The sequence below is a fragment of the Malus sylvestris genome, chromosome 7, assembly GCF_916048215.2.
Source record: "Malus sylvestris chromosome 7, drMalSylv7.2, whole genome shotgun sequence".
Classification (NCBI taxonomy): Eukaryota; Viridiplantae; Streptophyta; class Magnoliopsida; order Rosales; family Rosaceae; genus Malus; species Malus sylvestris.
The window spans coordinates 12,207,197-12,229,581 of NC_062266.1; the positions used below are offsets into that span (position 1 = coordinate 12,207,197).

A 22,385-nucleotide genomic window follows, 5' to 3' on the forward strand; every position below is an offset into this window, starting at 1 on the left:
GATTCATCAAAATATATAGCTATAGTATTTTTCGTCAATTCCGTTAAACTTCCATTAAAATGAGTTATGTGCCACGTATGTGAGGTCAGAATGAAGGGGAAAATATGGGAAACTAAATGAAAAAAAAATGTAGAAATGGTCCTTCGACTTTAACCCAATTTGATGAATGGTCACTCGACTTAAACCCAATTGGAACGATGGTCCCTCAACTCTAACCCAATTGTAGCAATGGTTCTTTCAACACGATTAAAATTCTGACGGAGTTGACGAAAATGATCATAGTTGCACCTTTTGAGGAGTTAAGAGACCATTCGTCATGGATTTTTAGTTGAGGAACAATTGTTTCAATTGAGTTCAAGTTGAGGGACCATTGCTACAATTTCCTCTGTAATCGTAACGTGAGTGACACTCTCTACAAAGGTCGAACAAGCGACTCTCAATCGCATTGGCCATATCCTTTGACTTCACCTCTGGTCTTGTGTGGTGCCTATTCTATACTAGTTTTTGGTTTAGGTGTGGCGATAACGATCGAAATGGCATCGCTTTTTACTTCAAAATTATGTCATATATGAGAGGAAGAAGTTTGAACATGTATGGCTCATGAATAAAATAAGGAATGCTTTAACAACTCCACCGGTTTCTTGGTGTTACACAGTCAACAATCATTTTCCCAAGGCTAACAAATACATTTTCCAATATTTGAAGATGCATGAGAGAACAAAAGGTGTGGGTTCAAAGGGTACCTAATCTCTACATTTTGATGTTCCTTATCTCATGTTAGGTGGCAATGATAGAGCAAAAATAAATACATTGATATAAATGATGAAATCATGCATATATATACACACACGTATAGAATGTAGAGGTATTTACGGATTTTTCCCCAAACTCCTAAGGAACTGCAAATTTTCTCTAGAATTTTAATTTTAGCCGATTACCCTCCCTAAACTTTTATAATTGGCCAATTCCCCCCCCCCCAAACTTTAATTTTAGCTGATTAACTCCTGAACTTTCGTAATTGGGGAATTTCCCCCCTTAAACGTTAATTTTAGCCGATTATTCATGAACGTTTATAATTGGCCAGTTTATAGTAACAAATTTGTTGAGATGAGTAATTAGTTTTCTTATTTGAATTTGGGTCTTGAGATTGAACTAGCGGAAGAGAAGAAGAAGAAAACAATATGTTGTCCACATTAAGAATAAAATTACCATTTTGCCCTCAAATAGTTGGAATGTGCCGTGCACGTGACCAAGATGAACGGAAAATTGGTTAAAAAAACTCCAAAATCTAATGGCAGGGGGAAATTGGCCAATTAAAAAGTTTAGGGGTAATCGGATAAAATTAAAGTTCAGGAGGAAAATTAGTAATTATAAAATTTCAGGAGATAATTGACTAAAATTAAAATCGAAAGGGAAAATTGACAGATATATTGACCTTCTACTTCATTAGGTTAGCTTAACTTTTGCTAGGGTTTCTGTGTTAATGTATGAGGACATAATGACTAAGCTAACCTTTTGCATATACTTTTGCCTAGCACACGAAAGTTGACGAAAAGCTGCTCTAGTTTTCCTTCTCTATTTTAACAAAGAATTGAGTAATAATGTGCATCATCTCCACCAAGTCCTTAACAACTAAAGCTATACAGAAGAATAATTGTTTTAGTAGTAGGAAAATAGTAGCACCCAAACCAAATAAAGGTGTTGTTGGTAGGTGAATGATTCTCTCTCATTCCTATTTGTATATTACTAACAACTCATTATACTTTCAGCTAGCTGCCTCCCTATATATGACATATTACATGCTCAAGGGTCCTCAGCACTCTCTCTCTCTCTCTCTCTCTCTCTCTAAACTACACAGAGAAGACTTCAAACATGGCCATTGCAACAGCTCTGCTGGTCCTCCTGCTGGCAGCCCCAACAGTGTATGGAGTGCAGCACATTGTCGGTGACGCCTCTGGTTGGAGCACATCGGTAGATTATGACTCTTGGGCTGCAAGTAACGCCTTCACTGTTGGTGACACTCTCGGTAATCACATGCTCTTCATAACCCATGATTGCTCTTTCTACGCTATAAAATAGGGAGCTCATAGGCACTTGAACATGTTTCTCTAACACCTCTTGACCTAAAATTTGATCTTACCAGTGTTCAACTATGGTAGTTCCCACAAAGTGGATATTGTAAACCAAGCTGACTTCGCCAGTTGCAGTTCAAGCAATTCCCTAAAAACCTATGATGATGGCGCCACAACAATCACCCTCTCCCAACCTGGTCCAGCCTACTTCATATGCCCTTCTGCAGGTCACTGTGGTAATGGCATGAAGCTTTCGGTCAACGTTGTAGCAGCTGGCACCCCAAGTGGTACTCCGTCAACCACCCCATCTACACCCACCACTCCTGGAAGCATTGTTTCACCACCGCCACCACCACCGCCTCCTAAGGGAGCAGCAAATACTCTTGACATGAATATGCTTGGGTTTCCACTTGTGTTGGCAACCTTGGTTGCATTCATGGGCTAGGGAGGAGGCAATGCTATTGATCTTTGTTTTTTTTTCTTTTTCTTTTTCTAGTTTAATAATTGACCAAATCTTCTTGTATTTTGCTGAATTTGGGTGGTGTTAAGAGATGATAATGTAGATCTTATGTTTATTATGAATGAACAATTGGTTCGTAAACTTTCGGAATCTCTTATCAAATACCCTTTGTCTGATAAACCTTGTATTTTACCCCTACTAATACACTGCCCTGCATTTTTCCTTCAACAATATTTGAAGTCGAAAGCTCTGGTTCGTTTCGAATACGTCGTGTGGAAGACGCTGCCGGAGACGGTCTGTGAAACTCAATGAAAATATTTTAATGCACGGGGAAGTTACAATTCAATTTTTGTAAATATTGTCCAATTCTGTTGGGCAATAATTAACGGGTCATTTAGAACCCAATTTCATCTTAAGCTCGGTTATTAACGGGTCATTTATAACCTAGTTTCACCTTAAGCTTGGTTTGACTGATTTGTTGTCAGCCATTTAGACTTGTCCGCACACATATGACTCGTTTGAATATGCTTTTAAAATGATTAAAAACGCTTTTAGTGAAAATGATTTTAAAACCAATTCTTCGTAAAAATACAAGTAAATCCTGAAAAATCACTTAAATGCTTCCTAGAAGAAGCAAACTTTTTAAATGCTTTTGAAATCAAAAATATTTATTTCAAAAACGTTTTTATTTATTTTAAAAGTAGACCTAAACGAATTCATTGTTCGAAAACACAGATCCGGCCCTCTAAAATATTAATTTACAATTAAGCCCAGCACGAGAGTCGCGCGACCCACAAAATTCAACCCCTTTTACCTTCGCCTGAAGTCCTCAAATCTAAACCCCCTCCTCCTTCCTTCCACTCCATCTGATTTCAAAGGACAAAAAGCAAGCGAGAGAGACGGAGATGGCCGGAGAGGAAGAGAACAGTGAGTTCTACCTTAGGTACTACGTCGGCCACAAGGGCAAGTTCGGCCACGAGTTCCTGGAGTTCGAGTTTCGACCCGACGGCAAGCTCCGCTACGCCAACAATTCCAACTACAAGAACGACACCATCATCCGCAAGGAGGTCTACGTCACTCCCGCCGTCGTCAGGGAGTGCCGTCGTATCATCTCGGAGAGTGAGGTTCGTCTTCAATTGTAAACCCTTTTGTTTCTGTCACTTGTAATCTCTCTATTTGTTTTGTTTTGGGTTTCAGGGTTTAAGGGTTCTTTTTTTTTTTTTTTTTTTTGATCTGGTGATTAGGGTTTTACGGTTCGTCTGTTGTTGGGGAAGTTTTGTTGGGGTCGGTGTAATGCTACAATTGCCTACATTGCATAAAGAAGTACGATATTTTGGTGTTTTATATGAGTTATTGGGTGCTGTATTGGAATTATATTATGCAGTTTAGGGTTTGTTTTAGGAAATTTTGAGGGATTTCTGCTATTTTTATTTATTTAAGGGTGTTTTGTTATGTGGGTTTGTGTTTGTTATGGGAAATTTGATGGGTTAAGTGGAATTTAGCGTAAATGGGATATTCTCTGTTTGGTTTCTCAGATTGGGGGAAGGGAAACAAGGTGGATCTTTCGTGCATGATCGATATTTTACGGGGGCTGGATTGTTTGGATTGTCACTTGTTAGTGTCTAACTGTCTATTAATTTAATTATTTACGTTATGTTGATTATTTGTTTCCGCTTTAGCCTTGGATTTTCGTTTGGGTTCTGTGAAAGTTGAGGTCGAAGAAAATAAGGTGGTATTGAGTTTAAAAGAGGTTTCATGTCTTGTGTTAGGAACGTGAATGCATTTCAGCTTATGACTATTACCCTATATTTGGATTAGGAAATTTAAACTTCCTGTAACTTAGGCTAAATTTGTTAGGTGTGCCCTACAAAATGACTTGGTCCAATACATTTGGCAAAACTTTCAAATGACACCTTTCAAGGTTCTATTTTGAAAGTACTTTGTTTAATGTATTTGTAGTGTTTGAGTAGCTCATTGCTGATATCCTTCTGGTGCATTTATACCAATTAAGTGTAAAGTTCCTTGGTACTTTGAAAGCCCCTCATCCAAAACATAGGTTTATGGTCATCTGATTGATGGTTTAGGCTTTTCTATCTCATCCTCGAGGAGTCAGGGGATTGAGAAAAAGTAAAGTATATATGTGTTTGGTTCTCGTAGGATCTAAGCAATTGTGATTTAATGTGGTTGGTTTTAGATGTGATTTAATGTGGCTGGTTTTAGAGGTGATTTAATGTATGGTTTCAGCAATATACTACCACCCTTTGGTTAAAGTTTTTGGGTTTCCTGCTTGGAGGCTGAGAGCATGGAAAATTCGAGATTGGGGAAATGACAAGGAAATTGTGCCTGTCCAGTGTAGGCAAATATTAGATAAAATAAGTGTATTAAGTTAGAAACTGCGAGCTTTTGGTTTCCTAAAGTCATTGATGACTAGTATTTAATAGTAACATTATTGGAGTGTATTTTTGGATTCTCAGGTATTGATAGCAATCTGAATTTTCTTCTAATATTTCAGTTAACATTAAGTTCACAACATTGAAATTGGGGAATCAAGAGCAAGGAAATCACCTCTAAAACATGAAGTTCTATTTTTCCATTAATTAATAACACTTGTTTCAGATTGCCATCTAATAAGGTTAAAGGAAACGTTGATATTGGGTGGAATTAGCTATGTTTTATTAAAGGATGGAAAACAAACATTCGTTTTATCTTAACTGAACAGTGAAAGTACTTGTCAAACTGATTGATCTTGGGAACTGTATTCTTCCCGGAATTTGAGTATTGGAATTCTGTTGTCCTGATTTCCTTAATTGGTTGCATGTTTGCTTCAATTCAGATCATGAAGGAAGATGACGTGAACTGGCCAGAACCTGACCGTGTTGGGCGGCAGGAGCTTGAAATTGTAATGGGGAATGAGCATATCTCCTTCACTACTTCAAAGATCGGATCGCTTGTTGATGTCCAGAGCAGTAAGGATCCTGAAGGTCTTCGTATCTTTTATTATCTCGTTCAGGTTAGTTAATTTGCACTTTCATTTAGTATTAGGAGATGCTTTCCTTTCCTGGATTCTCATTGCATAATGCTGATAGCTCATACATGTCACTGCTGTAATTATGTCCTCCCATAAGCGAGATTTCACCGTGTATAATTGCTGCATGGTATGAGCTTGAGCTTGTTCTGTGGAATACACTTCTAGTATTCAATGCATTCTTGTATGTTATGTCGTAGATGGAGAGAACATGCTATTATGTGCATATGTGAGTTTTTGAGAATCAGGTGCTTAACAGGGCAGTGCTTTTTCCGCGGATGTTCAAACCGTTTGGTGTTGAATGGCTTATCTTATGGAAGAATGATAAGATGGTATCTCTGCCCAATTTTGCATGGGTGGTGGGTCTATGCTGGTTTTTCTATTTATGCAATGAAACACCTTAGTTTCCTCACATGTTGTATATTGTGTCCATTTTTAGCCTCGTATACGAGTTCTTTCATGAGTGACTCAGCATGAGTTTTCTGCCCATGACTGTTTCTTAATGACGTTTTTATTTGATCGCAGGATCTGAAGTGCTTTGTGTTCTCTCTCATCTCCCTTCACTTCAAGATCAAGCCGATATAAGATGTATCAGTGTTTGCTTGACAAGTTGCACTCCTGGGTTTTGTATGCCTTTCGATACAGTTTACATTTTTAATATGAAGGCCTAATCATTTGACAATCATTTTGTAACTTCTGTTATTTGGATGGTTACAAGTGGATTTCGGAATATAGGCCAAATGGAATTCTACAATCTGTTGCGAAGTCTCCAGTTTCTTGGTGTCGACTCTGCACCTCCTACTCTGTGTGTTTCGGGGCTGCAGGCGGCAGCGGTTCATTGTACCGTGTGCGCTTTCTTACGTGCAACTGCCAAAGAAAGCAGAAAGTATGCCAACTGATTTAGGTGGAATTTATGATATTAACATGATCATTGTCGTTTCGCAACTCACTGTATTGCTTCAAGTGCATTGCAATTCTCTCTTTCAATATTCTTACTCACTCCCCAAAAGGTCAGAGCCTAGAGAGACTAAATTTCTAAATCAAATCTCGTAAATTAAATGATGTGGATACTGATGATTGGATTATTTCTCTCTAGCATTATTCCCTGGAGAGACAAGCAAGTACGACTACCCGGACTTGGGCTAGCTTTGAATCAAACAAGTAATTTGAAGGGCATTTTTATACGCATCCTGGAGAGGTCATTCTAGAATGATATGAGCTTGATCTATTGGTAACTATCCATCTTGGAACGGAGCACACTTTTAGAAACATAATTAGCGCCAATTGTGAGTAAACTATATATTTCTTCTACATAGACTTGAGTAAAAGCCAATCCGACTAGGGCACCATGCCCAAGCCCACCCCCTTGTATCCAGGGTGGTGTCGTTCATTTTATCTTTTGTAGAGGCTAGTTATCTTTAAGGTTAGACACTCATTCACCTTTTCTTTTATATAAGCGATATTCTACTGAAATTAATCGAATTTGAGTACATAGGGGATATCAGGTCTAATCTAACCAATGCGGCTACATCCACGTTTTGCGACACTCATTCAGTTAGAAGATGAAAGATCCACTTTAAGATAGTGTGGAAAAATATGTTTGTGCGAAAATTAGGTTTCATGACATCTTCCAATCATTATTTTTACATAAGCTTTATCATGATAGTGATTGACAGATATCGGCTACCAATCTATAGTATATTTTATGTTTACTTGTGGCTGATTCATAGAATTTCATGTTTATAAATGGAGGTTCTACAATAAATTTCATGTTTATAATTAGAGGTTCTACAATAAATTTCTATGTAATGAACATCTCAACCATATTATAAATCTCTGTAAAGAACATCTCTACAAAGATTCAATAAAAATAAAGGAAAACTAACTTGAAAACTTTGAGGTTTAATGATAAGGACAAAATAAAAGGTAAAGTGAATAGTACCAGGATTGACTTTTTAGTGTGAAAATGTGGTTTTTCGTTAAAGTGAACAGTACCGGGTGCTTTTCGTTAAAGTTCCCTAAAAATAAAGGTTGTTTAGTCAATCAATTATAACAAAATAGATAGATGTGGTTCTTACTACTTTTATCTAATCCGTCCAAACGTTTTTATACAATATGAAGACTAAACGATCTCATATTGTATTCATTTTATAAAGTTTTTTTTTTTTTATCATAAGCATGAAGTTCCGTAATCGGCCACATAATAAATTGAGGAGAAACTCCTTGTCACAGCCTGTCCCGAAATTTATTTATTGTGGATGTGAAATGACGGAATTGCCCTTAAAGGCTATTAAGGTACGTGTGACATGTTATTCGTATAAATGTATACTCTCCTAAGTTCTTGGAAAATTTAATTAAGTAGATTAAAATGGTATGCATTTTTGTGTGGTTAGGGATTTAAGAAATTGTGAGTTTGTGTTGGGTGGACCACACACACACGGGACAAGCACCTCCCCGTGCTCTCTCTTTCTTCCCTCTCAGTTTCTCTCTCTCTCTTCCTCTCGAAACTGTACAGACAAGGCACCAAACCCTCAAATCTTCACGGATCGACGTCAAAAAGGTGAGTTTCTTCATCCTTGCAACCTCCTGAGTTGAATGGTACCATTTTTAGAACTGGAAACCCTCAAAATCACGTGAAATCCGAACCCCAGTTTGATGTCACTGTTCATGCACACGTGAAATGTTGATTTTCAGGGAATTCTAAGCTTACTGGGAGAGTACTTAGTTTGAAGGTTTTGGACGTCGGGATCGTAGGGTTCGAAGTTGGCCGATTTTCTTGGATTTTCTTTGGTGAGATTTCGTATGTTTTTTAGCCTTAAAGTAGTATAGCGTGATTCTACATGCTTAGGGCTTCATTTTGATATAAAATGCGTAAGAAATGGTTGAGAATTGACGGAGAACAAGGAGATTGAAAAATCCCCAGTTTTCCGGCGCCGGCAAAACCAGTCCGGCGACTAGAGGAAGAAGATGACGCGCGTGGGGGCGCGTGGGTCCGTGCCCCTCCCGGTGCGTGGAGGCGCGTGCAGCATTGAAATTTTTTTCTAAAAATACCTCGACGTCTGTGACGTCGAGTAGGTCACTGTAGTATATTCATATACACAATTTGAGCATCGTATGAGAAGTTATTACGTATTGTTGATTGTATGCTTTAAAATAACGTTTTTATAGTTGTTTCGTATATAGGTGATACCTATCCCGAGGACGAGCGTATTCAAGGGCGTCACGGGGGTTACGGCCCTTCGACTTACCAGTGAGTGGGTAGTTATTTTCTGTATTTACCTATATACTATTGATTTTTCCCCAAAATTGAATTTAAATGAAAGTATGTTTTAAAATGCCATGCATGCATATTATGAAATATCTGAGTTCGTCATGGATGCATATATATATATGAAATGGTGTTGTGGACGCACAGGTGAGTATCAGGTGAATTTTATGTTATTCAGGTGAATTATTGATGATGCGAATTGTGTTGAGAGCTCATAACCTGCACCCCTGGTGTTAATGCTTATATTATTCACCCGCACCACACGCTCACCTTGGATCCAAGTAGGTGCATGTCGTACAGACCATTAGAGGGTTCCGACATGTCGTACAGACCATTAGAGGTGGTTCCGACTTGTAGGTGATTTTAGATTATTATACAGTTGTTGATGAGAGAAGCACTAGAGCGTATTCTTACACCTTTCTTATCGTACGGACTACTTCAGGTAGTTTCGATTTATGTGCAAAGTAACGCCGTACAAGTCACTATGGTGACTCCGGTTGGTTGGATATTGAGCTATAGAATTAACCGTACAAGACTAGTTGCAAGGTCTCCAGTTGATTCATTATTTCACCTGTTATATTGATGCATCCTTAATTTGTTATTGACACTTATACCATGGCATACTTTCTGGTTTTTGATAAAGATTTGTGATTTGAGATATATGAAGGTTTATATGCATGTTATGTTATTTTCTGGGAAAGTATACAAGTTTTACAGCGAGGGGTTAGAAATGTTATTAAATGAAATGTTTTCGAAAAGTTTTGTTTTACTAACCCACTCAATTTTGTTTTGCACTCCTCCAGGTTCTAGTTAGCAACGTTGGTGGCCCACGAGGATTCCCACGGCGTTCTGATAGACTCCTTAAATGTAGGACTCACCTGCGGGTGTTGTAATTTTAGTTATAGTCCTACTTGACTGCACCTAGTACTTACGCTCTGAATATATGTGTTTCACACTTAAACCCACTCTAGCATGTTAGTTGGATATTATTGCTAGTAGTTGGTTTTTATTTATTCGTATTTCCTTTATCTTTTGCTTCCGCATTGCACTTTTGGTTACGTCACGCTCACGTGACGGCCAGCACGCCTTGATTCTAGGATCGGGGTGTGTCACTCCTTCTCATCCATTGAGGAACAAGCTAATTCCTAACAAATTTCCATAATTTGCTACATTTTTTTGTGCCCATCCATAATTTGCTACATGATTTCATTTTCTAGTACATCATATCATCCTAAAATCCAACATGTCATCAAACTTAATAATTGATATAGTCACAACTCATAGATTAATAACTTCAATGTTCGCTAAACCTTCAAATTCAACATCTTAACCTAGTTGGTAACCATAAAGGAAACTACATGAATAAAATAAAAGGAAAATTTCATTTAAACTCATATAACTTTTCTCTACATCCAATTTAAACTTTAAATGTGAAATGTATGTATTACCCTATTGCATAATCACCATCAAGTACTAGATAAAATTAACAGTAAAATAAAATTTATTTTTAAACCCACACCCAATAATATAACCTAACAAAAAATGACACTCAATACAAATCATGTTATTAAAAAATTCATCAGCAATAGAGTTTTTATGTTTATGTTCATGCTTCTGTCTCTTACAAAAAAATTGACAGCACCCGGTACAAATGAACAAAAAAATTTCTCACCAAATGGAGTTGCTCTCAACTAACTTTTCTTCTATCTTCCTTCGAACTGTGACCTAGGTGCAAACATATGCTGATATATACACACCAGCGAGTGTGCTGGATAAGCCAAAATAAATAAATGAAAGAGGGTAGTTTAAAGAGGATGACTTGTTTGACATGGTTACACAAAGCAACATAGGATTTATCGAGAGCAACAATGTAGAGGGTAATGGAGACTCCATTAAAAGAAATTGTTGGAAGGAGATAACGTTAGAGGAGAGAATGCTTTGATTTTGGATTTTTATTTTTTTAAATGGGTGTAAAAGATAAACTGAATTGGGTTTGTGAGGACAGTTTAAGTAATGAATTTGGGTTTAAAGAGATATTAATAATTTAATTAAAAATAATATGGGTGTAAAGAGTAAGATAAGTGTAAAGAGAGGTTATATTATATGAGTTCAAATAAAAATTTCCAAAATAAAATCATATAAATATCAATACCAAAGCAACTGGTCCGATTCGAGTTAGGTTAGTTTACAAATGCTAAAAAACTATAACCAAACTAATTCATTACGATTTAATTTTGTTTGTTGACTTTTCTTTAGCCAAAACTAAACTAAACCGTCACTCAGTAATACGGTATGGTGATATTCCTCTTTACTTGTAAGTGAAAGATCTTAGGTTCGAATCTCGTAAAATGATAATTCGATACTAAATTAGGTAGCTCATTGTGTGTCTTAGCCGAACTTCCACACTTTTCAGTGCAGTATAATCGGTTCGATTGGGTTGATGCCCACCTTAGGCCATCTCCAACCGAGGGCTGGCCAGATGGCTCGTTTTAGCCATCTGGCCCTCCAAGATATTAATATTTTAATGAACAGTACATGACCATATTTGCCTCCGTTTCCAACTGAGGGTCATAGGGCTTGTTTTAGCCCTGTCACAAAAAACCGTCTTCAACCGAGGGCCAAGGGCCAAACATAATTTATTATTTAAATTTAAAAACTACAACAACTTAAATTCAAATCCAACAACAACTTAAATTTAAAAACTACAACTTATATTTAAAAATTACAACTTAAATTTAAAAACAACGAATTAAATTTAAAAACTACAAATTAAATTTAAAAACTACAAATTAAATTTAAAAACAACATTAACTTGAATTTAAAAACTATAACAACTTAAATTTAATATCCATAATCAACATCATCCGCCATTGTAGGAGTACAGTCAGAGGTAAACAACTGCCGCCAGGTCATAATTTTTGTTTTTTTTTCCTATCAAAATAGGCATTACTCATTGGAGTGTAATTCGAAGTGTTCATTTCCATATTCTTATCATCCATCTCTTCTTGTATTTGTGTGACCCGTTCTTCATGCCTACTTTTCCTTTCTTTTGCCTCAAGGGCATTTTGCTCTGCTGTTAATTGCAATGAGGCCGCCATTTCATGTTGAGCGGCGTAATCATCATTTGCCTTGCCATTTTCCTTCAACCTTCGTGCCTTGTTTCGTCCTATAGCCCTAGGTATGAAACCTTCACCCGAAGACGAATTTTCTACCCTTATTTGTTGAATGGTTGGAGATCCATCTTCATCCATATCTGCAGCTGAGGATGCAATTCCGAACAGCAGCGTATGAGCTCTATGTGGTGGATCTTCAAATAACACCCACCTTTTACAAATTTCCCAACAATTGTGAAATTGAAAAGGTTTCAAACTGCTCTCCATATACAATTCCTCTGCTTGGCGTACCTAGAAAAAAATTAAAGGAAATTAATTTATGAAATTAAATGTAATATAATTAAATATTTAAAATAAATTATGAAAACACTTACTTTGTCGTAGTAATTAACGCCGTTTTCATGTCTACTTGCAGCTGCTAACAATGCTTGATGCCATTTGTTCAAACTTGGTTGAAGATGTTTCTTCCATCTTGAAGAAAAATTCTCGTGGTTTCAAATATTCACTGGAGTTGTGCCTTAATAGAACTCTAAGTATTTTTTGGACACACGAGTCCAAACACCGTCATTTGTTTGACAATTCCCCCTACACTATCTTCCGACACCCATCTATAAGCCTTGCAAAGAGCTTCATCTTTTTTTTTCAGGTCCAAGCCCTACTTTTCATTGCATACGATGCCATTTGAAAATTATTGAAAAAATTGAAGGATAGATTTTTGAAAGAGGAAAGAAAATATGAGAATTGAAATGGTGAAACTTTTGTGAGAAATGGTGAATGAATATTTAGGTATATATAGGGAAAAAAATAGAATTTTTGAGAATTAAAAAAAAAAGGCCCAAAAAACCTAAAAAAAAAATTTGAATCCAAAGGTAACTAGCACCAGCTAGCAACGACTAGTTGACATCAGTTAGCCGTTAGATTCAAATTTCTTTTTAAGCATTCCTATCAGTTATAACCGACATGATTAATGTTTTTTCTGGCCAGTCCCCAGCTAGTTGGTTGGGTGCATGCAGCCAGCCTTCCAGCCCTTTGGCCTTTTCAAATTCCGTGGGGCCCTCTCAGATTCCACGAACCTTTTGACCTAACTCTCAATTGAAGACGATTTTTAAACTATTTTCGACCCTCTAGACCATTTTGTTGGAAATGACCTTAGCCGAGGCGGGAGGGGTACATTAGTGCAATTTCATTCCAACTTTGTGGCGGTTTCCTCCCGAGGCCAAGTCAAAAGAGCGCGAAAGCCTAAAATAATTCCAATTTCCCGCTTCTCTTCATCACTTCCATTAAAATTCTCTTCTCTTTTTTAACCCAAAAATTAAAATAAAATTTACATTTCTTTTTTTATTTTATTTTTAATTTTGTCATTACAAAATTTCTAATCCTGTTTGGTTGCGGAGAAAATGAGACAGAAAATCAGCTCCGCTTGAGCTGCTCCAAACGCCAGAGTCCACCACAAACTTGAAATGTTAGCTCTCAGCTCTCCAATTCAAACCGGAAATCGTTTAATCAAAGCCCGCCATGCCAGAGCACCACCTCACGAGCTCAGAGCAGCGGCAACAACAACCACCGCGACGGTTTACAAGAAGCGCGGTGGAGAGAGAAAAGACAGGGCACAATTGCTCCGTTCTGTCGACCATTGGCCACCCCGCTAGTCCGGAAGAACTTGCTTCGCGATGCCGATCATCCGATGCGACTGCAGACAGTGTTCCGAGGCTGTGCTCGATCCCTAACTCTCCAATTTATGTGGCGGATAAGGGACTAGTGTCAGCCGCGGCGGTTTCGGCTTCAGGGGAGTTCGTGCCCGATACAATGCGGAATGGTAATGTGAAGGCATACTCTAGGAAACGGAAAAGGCAGGTTTCGAACAATGCGAGGGTGCCGACGGCGGCGAAAAGGAGATTGCATTTACCAACAGAGAATGGTATGAAATTTTGTGTGTTTCAAATTTTGAATTTTCGTTGCTTTTATTGCAACTTATTAATTGAAAATTGAAATGATATATCAGGTGAAGCAGATGGAAAGTTGGGATGTTTGCCAAATGCTTCTAACTGCGATTTTCTTGAGGTATTCTCATGTCTACTTTTAAATTCCTCGAAATCGTTAATCTTTTTGTCGAGACGATATTCTAAACTACTGTATTTCACGGGGGAGGGAAGTTTGAATTTGGGTGCAAGGGGCAGACGCGATGTCTTAGTCAACAGACCAAACCGACGTACACTAGAAGTTGTTATATCATATGTTACCATTTTATTATGCCTGTTGTAATTTCAACTTGGACTTGTATCTGTGTTTGTTGACTTTTGTTACTTTAACTGTCATGAAATTTCGAGCAGGGTAATTCAAATAACGAGAGAGCTTTGGTTCCCTTACCTCTTGATTTTAATCCTCCCGAGTCTTCAAGTTTTTGCATGACACATTTGGAACATCGGGAGGGCAATGCTGGTGTTCAGTCGAGCACTTTAATGCATGAAGAAAGCCCACCCGACGTACACCATAGTCTTCTCACAATTGGGACAGATTCTTGCAGCCTGAAGCCAGTTGAAGTTGATAGAGGTACAGCATGCTTCCTAGATGTGAAATTGCCTCCACAAAGTAGTAGTTATGATCGGAAACCATGCCAGGAAGCTGTGGCTGGCAACAGAAAATTAGAAAATGAAACTGATTATACTCCCACATTTTGCTTAGAGGATGACAAGCAAAGCAATATTGATGCTGGCATTCATGATACTCATTCGTGCAAAGCTTCAACGGATCAATTAATAGAAGATGCACAAACTCCGGCGGAAAATAATGTAGAGGAAGGTTTTCTTGAATTTGGGGCAGAAGCAGAAGCTGAAAATTTTGTTCTATCAGTGAAGCTTGGGGAAGCACTAGCAAGTTGCTTGGACTCTAGAAATGCTGTGAACATAACCTTGGACAAAGACCAGAGTATGAAAAAGGCAGAGTCTATGCCCGACCCCATATTAGCTGAATGCCCTTCCCCTAAGAAGCAGTTGGGAAAATCGTCGGGCAAATTGAAGGGCTTGTTCAAGAATTTTCCTTGCCAAGAACAAGTTCTCATGGAGTCATTAGAATATAATGAACTTGTTAACATTCCCAAACAGGAGAACCAGTGTAAAACTTATCAGAAATCTCGCTCTATAGAACCTAACTTGAAGAGTAGCAAGAAAAAGAACATACATGCAAAAGAAAACATGGTGGATACTACCTCTTTATCTCCACAGGTAAGTAGTATTATTGAACTGCTCCTTGTGCTTTTTTGGGATGGGTAGTTAAATGGAAGGATCTACATGATGTGTATTGGGTTTTTTGTTGGACCAGCTGGAGAAAATACAACTACCTCAGTTAGACAATTTTATCATAGAGGAAGAAGAAGGTTCAGGTATGCAGAATTTAGTTGTATGTCCTGTTTATAGATGAATTAAACGTTCAGACAATTTTTGTTGTTTTTCTGCCATTTATCACGCTCAATCATCCAGGTGGTTATGGCACTGTTTACCGGGCTAAGCGAAAGAATGATGGAAAAATATTTGCTATTAAATGTAAGCGAAACACATCTCCCACTTGCATTCTGTTCTTGACTGTTAGAGTTTCTTAAACAGATGTTTTCTATGATGCTGAATGATGAGAAATTTACAGCTTGTAAGATGGAAAACAATTAGAAATTATGAGAGAAGTCTTGTGAGCATTGTAGCTTACAAGAAAACCAAAATTACTTGCATGACTGTTTGAAAGCTTGTGAATTTCATTTTTGTTTTGACAATAAGCACTGAAGTCACTAAATACATGAGAATAAAGTTGCCATTATTGATGCTATATTTTTTGCTTACTCCTCAGATCCCCATGTCAAAGCTCATAAACACCATTTTGATACTGAGCGAAAAATGCTTGAGCGTTTTGGGTAAGTAATAAGATTTCATTTCAAAAAGAAATACCATATGCAAAATTGTAAACTAAAATTTTCTATTGAAACCAAATGATGCAGGGGTAGGAACTTCATTATAAAATATGAAGGTTCCTTCAGAAGTGGTGATAGTGAGTGCTTTATTTTGGAACATGTTGAGCATGACAGACCTGAGGTACTCATGAAATGCTTCAGTTCAGATTTTTGTATCAGGTTTACGTTGCAACCCCAGATTGATAAGTTGTGATCAAATTAAAACCTCTTTTAGCAAAAGTGAAGTGTTTGGAAGAACTATCTTTTTCAAAGCCTTATTCTAGTTTCATCTTAACTGGTAGGTGTTGAAGAAAGAAATAGATCTATACCAGCTCCAGTGGTATGGCTATTGCATGTTTAGAGCCCTTAATTGCTTACATCAGCAGGTAAGATTACTACGATTATCGCACATCTGTTTAATATTCTTCATGGATCCAATTTTTCGTTTTAAAAAATGATGAATGAAGGATACCAAATAACCTCAAGGATTTCTAAACTTCATTTTACGGTTACAGGATGTGGTGCACAGAGATGTTAAGCCTGGAAATTTCCTCTTCTCTCGTAGGCTAAACAAAGGTTACCTCATTGATTTCAACCTTGCTAAGGTTAGGATCTTGTATTGCTAGTGCTGCCCTGCTCGTGCAACTTTATTTCTTTATGCTTTCATTTTCAGTGAACAAATCTGATTGTTTGCAGTCTCTATTTTCTTGTTTCACAGCATTTACCGCAAAAGTACACAATTGGAAGTAAGTTGGTCTTTTAAGCTATTTTACAAGGTGTTGCCTGCGTCATATCTTATTGCAATAGCCATTACTCTGGGAAGTGCAAACACTAAAGCAGATGTCTCGACGTGCTTCCTTCCCAAATCACTCATCATCTGCATTCTGTTGTCTTTATCGTGCCTTTTTTTGGTGTAGTACATGCATTATGTTATGAAATTCATCTCACATTCATCTGATCAACTGATGGATCTCTACGTCTCTCAGGTAAATCAAAATCAAGTCCTCACGTGTCCTTTAGTCATGTCCCTCTCCCTCAATCTAAATCTGCTCTACTGAACGGAGAAAAAAAGTTTGTAACAGGTGATCTTACAGATACCAAATTAGGGCAAACAACAGATTCTAAGCGAACTCATGAGCCTCGTAAGGATGTAAGGAAGCGGGATAATGATGGTCCCTTGAAAATCTATCCTGATATGGGCGGTGGTAATAGATATAAAATCCAAGGTGCCGAGGGCTCAGGTATGACCTCTGCGAAGGATGTGATAAGCACCAGAACCCCATCTACAGAAAGGGCAAGGGAACCTCTGCCGTGCTTAGGTAGAAAAGAGTTGATCAGCCTGGTGCAGGATGCGGTTCTCGGTCCAAACCATGATGCAAAAAACACTCCTGCTTCCCAAAGGAAAAGGATTGCCGCCCCTCCAGGCAAGATTGACAATAAAATCATCTATACAAGTCCAATGTCTCTGCATTTTACTGGTGGCTCTGTATCCGCTGCCAAGTTATTGAAAAGCAAAGGTGTGTAAATGGATGGAATTTTTTCAAATAAGGATACTAGTAATGTGGCTGCTAACCGCTTCAGTTGTCTTTAGGTAATGGGAGACAAAAGAAAGAAGGTTCATGCGTCGGAACCAAGGGATTCCGTGCTCCAGAGGTGAGGTTTCCCCTTTGCCCTTATTTTTAGATGCTTTTCTGCTAACGCTGTTAATAAATGGGATCAAAGTTGAACGAAATTGAGTCAAAGTGAGGTTTTCACAGTGCGTCCTGTTTTTGAGGATGTCTTGCACACAGAATATCTCCTTGTGTCCTGTCTTTGCGAGTCTAATATTTGACTTCTCCATTTTTCAGGTGTTGTTGAGATCTTTGCATCAAGGCCCGAAGGTTGACGTCTGGTCAGCCGGAGTCACCCTCCTTTACCTGATCATGGGAAGAACTCCTTTTACCGGAGAACCGGAACAGTAAATCCTTAGGCTTATTACAAAAATAGGTCGTTACGTTTCCTTTTATGCTCATGTCCTTACTCACTGACGATATCCCAACCATGGCAGGAGTATAAAAGACATTGCAACGTTACGGGGCAGTGAAGATCTATGGGAAGTGGCCAAGCTGCACGACCGGGAATCCTCATTTCCAGTGGTATCTCTTTTGATTCGATTTTTTTTTTTTTTTTTGCTTCTTGTTTTCGGAACAGAAATACACTAAACACTGAGAACCGATACAACAAACACCTCCGAAAGATTCGAAATCAATAACGATTTACAACGAAGTTTTTCGTTGATTTCGTATACATGTTCAACACTGCGTTTCCTTGTTGTATGGTTGCCTTCCCATTGTTTAAGTTTCTGCTACATTGGAAATCAAGTTGTTTCCGATTTTCCCAGGAGTTGCTGGATATCAAATCCTTGCCGTCAATGAAGCTGCAAAGTTGGTGCAAGGCTCGGACAAAAAGAGGTCAGTTTTTCAGGCAAATTCCGAGATCGCTATTCGATCTTGTGGACAAGTGCCTGACGGTAAACCCAAGGCAGAGGATCAGCGCAGAGGAAGCTCTGCAGCATGAGTTCTTTGCCCCGTGCCATGAGAGCCTGATGAAGCAGAGAATGTTCAGGCGTGAGGTTATGAGCACCCAGAATGAGTAAAAATGTCAAAACATCAAATTTTAAAGGAAAGTTGTGCTGCACGATTATGTTGGAGTGCTAATAACAATTCCCTTTTGAATACCATCAATATGTAAATTTTCGAGCATTCAGTGTTGTTTCTTTCTTAATCTAGACTATGGAGATAATGTACAGCCAATTACTATAAAACCGGGGAAAAACAATTGAGAACGAAGAAACAGATCAAAACTGTTTCAAGAAAAGTTTACGCAGGTAGCGGATCAGACCACCGTCTTTTTACCTCTGACTTTGATCGGACCTCCTTGAGTTTCCCATCTACTCCATAATCCCTCTCCATAACAAGGTTGATCCCTTCATCAGAGTACCATCCGACTCCAATGCAAAGGATGCCATCCTTATTTACATCAACATAGGCAGTGACACCACCCGGTAGCCAAAGCATAGTCACATCTTGCATGTCTACCATCTCTTCTTCTCCGAAGTAAACTGGATTCCCAGGCAAGCTTCTCTTTTTTAGAGTTTCTGTGCAAAGATAGACATATGGAGTGCTATCGTTTTGAGCCATAGACATCTCATCGATCTCCTCACCAAATATTGGAGTGGCACTGACCTCAAATACCTTCCAGGATCCAGCCAGCTCTGATGGCCGGGTTCGTTTGCGCTGAGAAAAGGGTTTCAAATCCAACTCCTGGTCACTGTTTATGGTGCAATAGGCATCAAATGAGTTCTCCAGTTACAAAATTGACGACACAAATTACTTACTAGAAGAAATTCAAACTGTAGAAAAACCTAAACAATACAGAAGTGACAAATGGACTTTCAACAAATGCTGAAGTAACAATAGAATAAAGATTTCAATTCCAATTGAAGGTCACAATATGCAAAAGCTTTATGGCCGTTAGAGTTGCCCAAACAGACTTTTAATAACATAAAGCGAATTCACGTTCCAATTAAACAGTACCAATGTATACAATTTATAACAAATGTCACAAACTTCAATGTGAAGTAAACTGCAGCTTATGATACCTTTGGTCATGAAGATTGGCAGGGCTATCCCACTGCTCTTCATAAACAGCTACTCTCATTATCTGTATGTTTGAACCACCGTTGCTGAATTCTATAGTATGAACAATACGAAGTCTCTTATGGCAACCTTTAACCAAGCACTAGACAAAAAAAGAGCAAGAAACTTAGTTTTTAAGTTAAACAAGAAATGTTCCATTTTTCTCAGCTTTAGTTTGCAAGACCATTTATACCAACCACTTTAGTAAAAGAAAAGGTATATTAATCAATTCCACAATTCAACTAACTAATCAGCGGGAGATCTTTACTCTATGCACAAGTTAATGATGTGCAATATTGGCTTTTTTATATTTTATACAGACATTGAAATTGCAAGTCCACAAAAACAAAACAATCACCCCCTGTTCATTGGCATGAATGAATGAAAACATGAATTTACCAAAATAGATTTACGCGTGACGCTGAAAATCAACCATGCATACCATGTAAAACTTACCTGTTCAAATTTGAAAGTTGGTGAAAGGTAATATTGAGAATCATCAACTTCACCAACCGGGATATCAACAGGGCCCCTTGAATAAGATCCATCCTGCACATTATCAATCAGAACATTAAATAGTTGCCATTAGTGTTCATTGGTAAAACAGAAAAAGAAAGACCCCTTATTTCTCCTTCATGAACTCATTGTTTAAAGGCAAGGGTGTTTCCAAGTAATAAAGGAATACACTGTTGAAAACTCTCAAAAAGCTACCTCGATGTTAAACAAGATTCACATTTATCAGACTCAATACTAAATAAGTTCTTAGTCATAGTGTATTTGTTGCAAAAGTTGAATACGTAGTTTATCTTATAGGCCAAAAATTGATGAATCATACATTTTCTAAAATTCAACCTGAGGTGCATGGGACTACTGTAAAAATGGAATTATAACCCAATAAAAAAGAAGCAAGTAGTCACTTCAAACCTAAAATACATTTATAACTGCTTAAGCATTCTCTCAATAGCAAGAAATGATAATATAGAAATGCAAACAGCAAGAAAGTCCAAAAGTCTTAATCTGAAAACTAAAAATGTCATCGCTTGTTCTTGGTACCGTAGCACTAGCTTAGCATGCATTATGAAAATCACTGACGTAGGACAAGGATCAAGCATACCTCAAAGAAAACAAGACCAGGTTCCTTGCCCATGAGATCTTCTTCCATCACATCACTTCTTTCAAAGTTAAAAGACCCAAATTGAGGCAAAACACGATTTTTCCCACTTCTGTCAGCATAACTTTTGGGTAAAGCTGCATCTCCAACTTTATGCTGTGGTATTTCACCATAAGGGTTTAGAGTCACCCAATTAATCTTCGTCTGGATTTGAGATGTTGGCCCTCCAGACGAAGATGGAACATCCTCAATGCGGGAAACAGTATAGCAATCATATAGGTGCTCATTCCTGCTTCCGACTTCAATAGGTTCCATTTCAGCAGTGATGGGTGAAAAGACAGCTCCAACCCCCTTCCATATCCCACTGACGCTACTAGCAAATGTATTCCATGCTGGTCTTATTACAGGTTCCTGACAGGAAAAACCACCATTGAGTTAGGTTAACTTTAAGACACCAAAACCGCTGCCTCAAATTTCTGTATAGCAACCACCTACATGAATACCCATATTCTCACAAAATTTGCACAAATAATTTCCATTTTGTTTATTCAGAAAAATTTCACAAATGTTCTGAGTGACGGCAATAAGTTGTGCAAATTTCCCAAGATGTGAAGGCAGAACTTCAAATATAGTTACTCCTAGAAAATTTGAAGCAGCATGAGTCTCGAGCACTCTCAAGAGTGCCAATTATCGTCGAATAAAAATCCTTCGTTTTACTTGATAACCAACAAGAAGTAGTAAACTAATGTTTTAGCTACTTCTTAATTCTACTTCTTTCCATTATCTCCGAATTCGAACACTAACATATAAAAATTCATGACCAAATGCTGTAATGGAAAATATAGAAGCCACTACCAGAGCATGAGGTATATTTTCTACCAAGTGCCCAATTCCCAACTGTCCTCATTACCATGTAGCCAATTTCCAACTCTAAACACTCAATTTTCTCTATTATTTTCCAGACATTTTCTCAGCAACCAAACAAAAAAAAAAAAAAAAACCAAACTCAATACCCCAAAAATAAAATACAATTAAGCAAACAAATAAACAATAAATATTTGAAAATACCTGAGTTTGAAGAACGGTCTCGACCTCCATTAACATAGCACCAGAGACCAACACACTTTTCCCGCCATCGCTCCTTTTGTCTCTTCTCCTCGGGCTTCCCCCTCTCCCCTTATCCTTCGCAGCGAGCTCGTTGTCAACGCTCCAGACATTTTCCGATTTTCCCTTCACATTGAGCAAGCCCCCGTCCCTGGCTCTGCCTCTGCTGTTGGATACTGGTTTCTTTTGGCACTGGGCAGCGACCTTCCGAGGGTATTTTGGGAAAGTGGAGGGCGGGAAGGAAAGAGAGGTGAAGAGGTTTTGGGCCGCCGCGGAAGAGAGTGTGTGGTTGAACCCTAAGTGGTGGTGAGTGGTGGTGGACAGGCGGAGCGACGGTGAGGGCATTTTGGGGATTTACGTTTTGTTTCAGAGAGAGGAAGGCGAAAATAGTGGGAGCGAGCGAGGGAGCAGGGGAAAATAGGGAAACGCATGAATTTGGGTTGGACTGGATTGGGCCTGATCAAGTTTTCTTCCGGATCATAAGCGCTGAGCCCAACAGGGATACCGAATCAAAGATGCCAAAACTTAAGGGCCCGTGTATAACGTTTTATAAAGAGATATTATATTCACATCACAAATTACTTCTCCTAGACCTTTTTATTATTTTTAATATTTTTTTTA

General features: G+C 38.2%; 4 protein-coding genes across 4 annotated transcripts; 3 read left to right on the forward strand and 1 right to left on the reverse strand.

The window, feature by feature from the left end:
* Nucleotides 1-1,795: 1,795 nt before the first annotated feature.
* LOC126627984 (uclacyanin-3-like) lies at nt 1,796-2,673 on the forward strand. Its single transcript, XM_050297565.1, has 2 exons — nt 1,796-2,026; nt 2,144-2,673. The coding sequence occupies exons 1-2, from the start codon at nt 1,873-1,875 to the stop codon at nt 2,515-2,517; spliced, it is 528 nt and encodes a 175-aa protein (XP_050153522.1). The 5' UTR covers nt 1,796-1,872; the 3' UTR covers nt 2,518-2,673.
* Nucleotides 2,674-3,298: 625 nt separating this feature from the next.
* Nucleotides 3,299-6,322, forward strand: LOC126630607 (protein mago nashi homolog). Its single transcript, XM_050300752.1, has 3 exons — nt 3,299-3,656; nt 5,366-5,542; nt 6,083-6,322. Exons 1-3 carry the CDS (start codon nt 3,438-3,440, stop codon nt 6,140-6,142), a joined length of 456 nt encoding a protein of 151 aa, XP_050156709.1. The 5' UTR covers nt 3,299-3,437; the 3' UTR covers nt 6,143-6,322.
* Nucleotides 6,323-13,175: 6,853 nt separating this feature from the next.
* Nucleotides 13,176-18,613, forward strand: LOC126629741 (uncharacterized). Its single transcript, XM_050299847.1, has 15 exons — nt 13,176-13,856; nt 13,941-13,999; nt 14,269-15,159; nt 15,257-15,317; nt 15,415-15,477; nt 15,773-15,836; nt 15,921-16,014; nt 16,175-16,258; nt 16,388-16,477; nt 16,591-16,618; nt 16,859-17,389; nt 17,464-17,525; nt 17,720-17,829; nt 17,920-18,007; nt 18,253-18,613. Exons 1-15 carry the CDS (start codon nt 13,454-13,456, stop codon nt 18,505-18,507), a joined length of 2,883 nt encoding a protein of 960 aa, XP_050155804.1. The 5' UTR covers nt 13,176-13,453; the 3' UTR covers nt 18,508-18,613.
* Nucleotides 18,552-22,160, reverse strand: LOC126629742 (uncharacterized). Its single transcript, XM_050299848.1, has 5 exons — nt 21,729-22,160; nt 20,664-21,071; nt 20,006-20,098; nt 19,513-19,652; nt 18,552-19,181 (listed from the first exon to the last, which is right to left on the reverse strand). Exons 1-5 carry the CDS (start codon nt 22,107-22,109, stop codon nt 18,731-18,733), a joined length of 1,473 nt encoding a protein of 490 aa, XP_050155805.1. The 5' UTR covers nt 22,110-22,160; the 3' UTR covers nt 18,552-18,730.
* Nucleotides 22,161-22,385: the final 225 nt, after the last annotated feature.